This window comes from Triticum dicoccoides, chromosome 5A (genome assembly GCF_002162155.2).
Source record: "Triticum dicoccoides isolate Atlit2015 ecotype Zavitan chromosome 5A, WEW_v2.0, whole genome shotgun sequence".
Lineage (NCBI taxonomy): Eukaryota > Viridiplantae > Streptophyta > Magnoliopsida > Poales > Poaceae > Triticum > Triticum dicoccoides.
The window spans coordinates 408,471,012-408,478,300 of NC_041388.1; the positions used below are offsets into that span (position 1 = coordinate 408,471,012).

The following is a 7,289-nucleotide window of genomic DNA, read 5'->3' on the forward strand; positions in this document are numbered from 1 at the left end:
CATTCTCGATGATCATGTTGTGCATGATCACACAAGCATGCATGATGTACCAAAGTATTTTTTGATCCCAAAATCTAGCCGGTCCTCTCACAATAGCAAATTGGGCTTGCAAAATCCCAAATGCTCTCTCCACATCTTTTCTAGCCGCCGCATGAGCATTGTGGAAGTCAAATTTTTTTTTACCTTCCGGCTTTTTCAACGGCTTCACGAAGGTTTGCCACTTTGGATAGATGCCATCCGCTAGATAATAGCCATAGTTGTACGTACGGTCATTTGCTACAAACTGCACCGGTGGCAACTCACTGTTTGCAATCTTATTCATCAGTGGTGACCGGTTGACAACATTGATGTCATTCAAAGATCCACGCATTCCAAAGAATGCATGCCAAATCCAAGTCTCCTGATCGGCCGCCGCTTCAAGGATTATAGTGGAACCCTTTTTTTGGCCGTGGAATTGCCCATGCCATGCATTTGGACAATTCTTCCAACTCCAATGCATGCAATCTATTGAGCCAAGCATGCCAGGAAAACCGCGAGCTTTGTTCATCGCCAATAGCCTTGCGACGACTTCAGCATTGGGAGATCTCAAATACTCCTTGCCAAACACTTGCACAATTTCCACTGCAAAGCGCTTGACACACATGATGGCTTGGCTCTCACCCATAGCCAAGTGATCATCAACAAGATCAGCCGGTATACTGTATGCCAACATACGCAAAGCGGCTGTCACCTTCTGAAAGGTGCTATGCCCGAGCTCTCCGGCGGCATTCCTCCTTTACTGAAAAAAACGGTCATGGCTCGCTAGTTTCTCTGCAATGCGCCTGAACAACTCGGTGCTCATCCTAAACCGGCGACGAAAACACAACTCGGGGTATATGGGATTCTCTGCAAAATAATGCCTGATCAATCTGTTGTGGGCATCAATCCTATCCCTCCAAATTTTCTACCGACCCATAACCGAACCACCATGCTTTGGTTTTTTTTATATGCATAGCTAGGATCATTGCAAGATCCTCCTCCTCTTCCATATCAAATTCTTCTTCGGAAGAATCATACGACGAACTCATCTACAATGTTCAATACTATACTATAAAAACTACAATTCAAAACATGCATCAAATTCATGAAGTTTGAGCAATACATACCTTGTAGGCGTTTTGTCAAACACCTTGCGGGCGCGGCGCGGCAGCGAGCGCTCGGGCGCTGTTCCTCGGACGACGGAGGCGCGCGAGCGCCGGCGGGACTAGGAGGGGATGGGGCGGAAGCGCGGGCGCACGGGGATAGGCCGGGGAAGCCTGAACGGTCGCCGGGGGGCGCGGGCGGCGGCGGCGGCGCGGCCGGACGGGGGTGGAAGTGGGAGAGGAAGTGCGGGCGCGAGCGCTGGAGTGTGCCGCGCGCTGCAGCGGGCGCCCGAAATACACCGCGCGGCTAAGTGTTTTCGACCGCGCGCCCAACCCGTTATAGCGCGCGCCGTTTTTGCGCGCCCGCTGGAGCGACCGTGCGCGCGCGCTAAAACGGCCTAATTTGCGGCGCGGCGCTAGTTTAGCGCGGCTGTTGGAGATGCTCTTAGCCTGCTTGAACATGCATGGCGCCCCGGGTTGGGCCTGTCATGCCATTGACCATGGCGGCTTGACCAGGGGTGTCATGCGCAGATCTAAACTTATGGTGTTTTTGACCAGGGCGTCATGCTGTCTAGTATAAAACTTCAGATCAGGGTCTAGAGGTCATGCAAAAAGATTATTTTGTGAAATAATTTACAATCAGGTTAATTTTTTGTTAAACTTTGCAAAAAGTGACTGCCTTATGTTTTTCATCGCAGGATTCAGCCGCCGAGGAGCACGTCCGCTAGGTGTGTAGTATGCGCACCGACCGACAAGACGGGTGAGTGGCCGGACGCTGGTGGCGTAAATCTCTAGCTGGCAGCCCTGCAAGGGTGACGACCCCGGGATGCATACTCGAGTACTCGTACACACACTCGCCGAATAAGGACACGATTTTGTTCGCTCGATGGAACCCCAGGGGATCCTTAAAAAAAAGAAACCCCAGGGCAACCCCACCGGCGAGAGCTATGTGTCCCCCATACGGTCGAACCGATCTCCATTAGGAATCGTCTACAAGTGGCCATCAGGCCGACCCAATACTGTAGCAGAGTATTACTTTTTTTTTTCTGCTTTTCCAATGTCTGTCGTGCGGTTTTTCACTGCTGATTTTTTCTGTCTTTTTTCTCTTTCTTTTTTCTTTGGTTTTCACTAATTTTCTTTGTGTTTTTTACTTTTCTTTTTGTTTCAACATATATCTATTTTTGGTACACACTTTATATTTCTCATATACATCAGGAACATTTTGCATACATCTTTAACCATTTTTAAATACATGATTATTATTTTTTCGAATATATGCTGTGATGCCTACTTTTTTCATACATGTTGTACATTTTTTTGTATATATCTAAAACTTTTTTTTACATAATTTAACATTTTTAAATTCATGATTAATGTTTTTTAACCAAATACTTGTTTTGAACAAACAAAATCGAGCAAGGACAGTCGGTGCCTGCCACTAGCTCTGGAATTGGGCCGCTGTCTTTTTATTTTTGGGCGTCCCATCTCATCGCATCCACAGCTTTGTCTTCGCGCAAAACCTTTGCTCTTTTGGAGCGACCACCATTGTCTGGCCCGTCTTTATTCATCCATCCATGGAGATCCTTGCTCTCTTGCTGCTGACCGGGGAACCATTTGACTTACCCACCGAGAGATGACGATGATGGGTGCGCACAGAAGAGACCTTTAATGAATCTATCAAGATTTTTTTGGGGGGTAGACCGGTCGGGTTGTGGAGCATATCATCGTCCTAATCATCATCATCTGCTGATCTTCCTCCTCTTTCTGCTGACCGGGGAGCTGTCGAATCCAGAGCTCGCGGGCGGCGGCGACGATGCCATGGTGATCGTCGTCGTGCTGGCGCCATCGCTTGTGCAGCTGAGGTAGCCGGCGTCCAGGTCCAGCACCCCGGTCGGGCTCCGGGGAGCAGACATGGCGGGGGAGTAGGCACTGCGCAGGCCTGCAGTTTTAGGTGGTGGCACGGTGGCGCCGGTGGCCTGGATCATCGCTTCATGGCAACTCAGCACCCGCTCCTGCAGAAAGCAACAAGCCATTAAGTCGCCATGTTACATTACAGAGTGTAAATGCAGCTCACGCGTTCCCTGCAGGGTGTCTGGAGAAGTACGCGCGGCTACCAGAACAGGCAAAATTGACAAATTTGACCTATGAACGAAATCAAATCACAAAATAAACTGTCCGTGAAACTATTTCACGCGGCTGACCTTTTTGTGTGACACCCGACACGAAGGCGTCACACTACACTATGTAACGCCTCGCAGATAGGCGCTACACGCCTGGCCAGCGTCGCATCCATGTGATCCGAAAATTACTAAGTCAGTGTGCAGCGCTTGAGAGCTAGGCGCCACACTATACAGTGTAGCGACTAGCTTCTAGGCGTTGCACTAGTGGTTGCTTCATTTTGTAGTGCAACCACTAGTGCAGCGCCTAAGAGCTAGGCGCCACACTATACAGTGCAGCGCCTAGCTCGTAGGCTCTGCACAATGACTTAGCAATTTTTAGACAGTTTGGGGTGCAACGTTGGCCAGGCGTGTAGCGCCTATCTGTGAGGCGTTGCACAATATAGTGTGACGCCTTTGTGTCGGGCGTCACACAAAAAGGTCAGCCGCGTGAAATAGTTTTACGAGCAGTTCATTCTGTGATTTGATTTCGTTCACAGGTCAAATTTATCAAATTTGCCACAAAAACAGGGGCGACTGCACTGACTTTTTTTCTGTATGCCTAGCGTACTGCTGCAGGTCCAAAAGGCCAAGAACCACGCCGCGACGCAGTAAATGAGACGTGGTGCCCGGACAAAAAAAAAGCGTTGCGTGTGCGTCTCACCTTACCTACGTGGGTGCAGCAAGCCGCCTTATGGACGGCGTGTTCTTCCCCGGCCACGGCGGCGGCCACCGTCGCGGCGATCTCCGAGGGCCGGAACTCCAGGCAGCTCGTCCCTGCGATACCACAGCGTGAGATTTTTCACACAAAAATGGTCGATGCATCTCTGACAGATCGATGGTTCTGCGAAAAAAGGTGCTGCGTGCATGCGTGCGTGCGTGCGCACCTCTGGATATGCAGAGGATGAGCTCCGTGGCGTCCCGGACGGCCTGCCTCGACGGCGCATTGCCGCCGCACAGCTGGTGGAGGAAGTAGTCGAGGTAGGAGAAGGGGGTGACGGCCTGCATCCGCCATTTGAGCGTGCTCAGGACCAGCAGCTCCATCCTCTGGATCGTCTTCGCCTCGAACACGTACCGCGCGTCCCCGGCCACCTGCAGGTCGATGGACTGAGGCACGGAAGTTTCGTCCATCTTGGCAGCAAGAGACAGGCACGCCACCGATAGCAGCTGCGTCATCCAAGCCTTGCCCTCCTGTAAACACGAGCGAGGCTCACATGAATCAGCCGTGCAATGGCGTGGCGTGCATTAATGGCCGGACGGCCAGTTCTTGATAGGGTGGACGTATCTCCTTACCGGTATCTGGTAGAGCGAGAGGAAGCGGTCCATGTAGTTGAGGGCCAAGCAGGCTGTGATAGAGCCGAAGCCGTAGTACGTGTGAACCTGCGGGTACACCGATGGTTAACATCAAGCACTGGATCGACACGAACGGGAACGAATCAGAGGTAAGAGAGCGAGACAGGTCGCGTCGATTAAGGAAAGAGAGCGCACCTTCCATATCCAGTCGACGGCGTCCACCCGCACGCGGAGATCCACGCCCCCGGCGCGGAGCCTCTCCGCGTAGTCCTCCCTGGGCATGTGCTCCGCCTCCGTCGCCACCCAGCGGGCCACGCACTCCTCGGACGGCAGCGGGAACTCCACGGCCAGCTCGCCACCGCAGTACGGCGACCGGCTCGCCCTCGCTCCCGCTGCCGCCTCCTGCTCGTCGCCGAAGCCGAAGATGCTGCTGCTGTCCTCGGCGCAGAGCAGGATGGAGGCGGCCATCTCGTAGCTGGGAGCCATCGGTCTGCTGGCCGGCGCTTCCTTCCTGGTAAATGATAGTGCAACGATACACGGCCTGCTCCTCCTCCTCGACGGACCTCGTGCGGCTCGTGCTCCGCCTCTGGCCGGGAGCGGGTGAGGTGTGGAAGCGAAGGAGGGAGAGGAGGGGAGGGGCGGATGAGGGAGGGGGGGACGGGTCTTTTGTACGTAGCGGCGTGCGGACAAGGGAGGGGTGTTTTGGGCAGGAGGCAAAGACGGGCAACGGAAGCGGGAAGCGGGGGCGCTGACTCGGGCAGCCAAATTTTCCACGGCGCTTTCGCTCGTTGAACCCCTTTTCTTTCCGAGTTTACTTTGAGGCGCCGTAATGCTTTTCTGGCCCTTTTTTATGATTGTTTTCCTTTTTCGTGAGTGAATTCCTGCATTATTTCTTTCCTATTATTATTGTATATATTATAATTACATATACCGTTGCGGTCTGGCATGTACGCGTAAAAAGAGATGCTGTGTACAGCCGGCGTGAAATGAGATATGATGATTGCAGAAGATGATGACGGAAAGAAAAAGGAAAGAAACGGACACATGTGACGAGAGCGACAATGACACCTTGGCCTTATCGAGTTAAGCAAGGGGATGACAACTAACATATGATCATGATGGTTCTTCTGCGGAGGGGATTTTCAGCAAAATTTACAACTCTAAGATTACGTAATTCTATTAGTTTATTTTTGGACCCCAATACACGGAGAACATCAGATTTTTAGGGCTCCCGGCAGATGCCCTCAAAGCCCTCAGGTCATGATCGAATGGATGGCAATTTCTCCGTACAACATTGCAATTTTCCTGCCTTTTTTGTGCCAAATGGCAACTTTCGCCTCTGATCATGGCATTTCCTACAAAGTTGGCATGACAAACCTGGGTGTTCGCCAAATTACATTTTTCTCTTTCTGCAGAAATAACCTTACATTTATTGGCATGCAATATATCTTAACATAGTTACATTGATGTAACTTAGATAAGTTGCATATTCGCAAAAAAATAAACTAGATAAGTTGCAACTATGAAAACTTCAAATATGCACCTATCAATGTTGTAGACGCGTGTACATGATTTTGGCCACATCTGGATCTTAATTTATATATGCGTTTCTCCGGCTTTCTCGTTCTAAAAGTGGGGCATTTTGCAAAGAACATAATAACTTGTTTACCATTAATCAGGTGAGCGATAAGCACGTCACCGATAGCAGTTGCGCCATCCCAGCCTTTATTCCATGCCAAGCATTTTTTAGAGCTCGGCAAGGTCTATCTGCTATGATGTTAGTGAGTGTTCGCCCCTGAAAATACCTTTTCTCGATCCTGATGCTATTTTATGGCGTTAAAGAAATTTTTTCCTCGAGCACCAATGTTGACAATTTTCGTAATATAAATATTTTGGACCTTTCCAAAATATTTGAAAGTTTAAAAATATTTTGAATTCTGATCTCATTAAAATTAACCGAGTTTTAAAAAATGATTAAATTTAAATTTTATTTGAAATTAGTTTGAACATGGCCAGGAATTTCAACGTTCCAAAATTCTGGTTACTCCGTAAAATTACAAAAATTCAAAATGGTGTTAAAATCCGTCTAGAGTGATCAAGAGGTGGTTCTACCATAATTGACCATGGCCCTCTTCGGTATCCGCTTGGGCAGATCCAACGACCTCGAGGGCTGCCTGTATATAGATGATACATGCTACCTTTGGAGCTTGCGTTGGTTTTTCCTTGAAGAGGAAAGGGTGATGCAGCAAAGTAGAGTGAGTATTTCCCTTATTTTTGAAAACCAAGGTATCAATCTAGTAGGAGACAACGCACAAGCCACTGAATATCTGCACAAACAAACATCAACTTGCACCCAACGCGATAAAGGGGTTGTCAATCCCTTCACGGTTATGGAAGGGAAAGTAAAAAAGATTGCAAAGAAAGTAAATAGGAAACTAAAATTGTAGATCGGAAACTTATATGATGGAAAGTATAAGATTATATCCGGGGCCCATAGGTTTCACTAGAGCCTTCTCTCAAGATAGAAAATATTATGGTGGGTGAACAAATTACTGCCAAGCAATTGATAAAAAAGCGCAAAGTTATGATGATATCTAAGGCAATGATCATGAATATAGGCATCCATGTCCGTGTCAAGTAGACCGACTCCTGCCTGCATCAACTATTATTACTCCACACATCGACCGCTATCCAGCATGCATCTAGAGTAATGCATTAA

The 7,289-nt window shown here is 49.2% G+C and overlaps 1 protein-coding gene across 1 annotated transcript; it reads right to left on the reverse strand.

The window, feature by feature from the left end:
• Nucleotides 1–2,491: 2,491 nt before the first annotated feature.
• LOC119301885 (cyclin-D4-1-like) lies at nucleotides 2,492–5,200 on the reverse strand. Its single transcript, XM_037578874.1, has 5 exons — nucleotides 4,766–5,200; nucleotides 4,571–4,657; nucleotides 4,165–4,468; nucleotides 3,942–4,054; nucleotides 2,492–3,133 (listed from the first exon to the last, which is right to left on the reverse strand). The coding sequence occupies exons 1-5, from the start codon at nucleotides 5,054–5,056 to the stop codon at nucleotides 2,861–2,863; spliced, it is 1,068 nt and encodes a 355-aa protein (XP_037434771.1). The 5' UTR covers nucleotides 5,057–5,200; the 3' UTR covers nucleotides 2,492–2,860.
• Nucleotides 5,201–7,289: the final 2,089 nt, after the last annotated feature.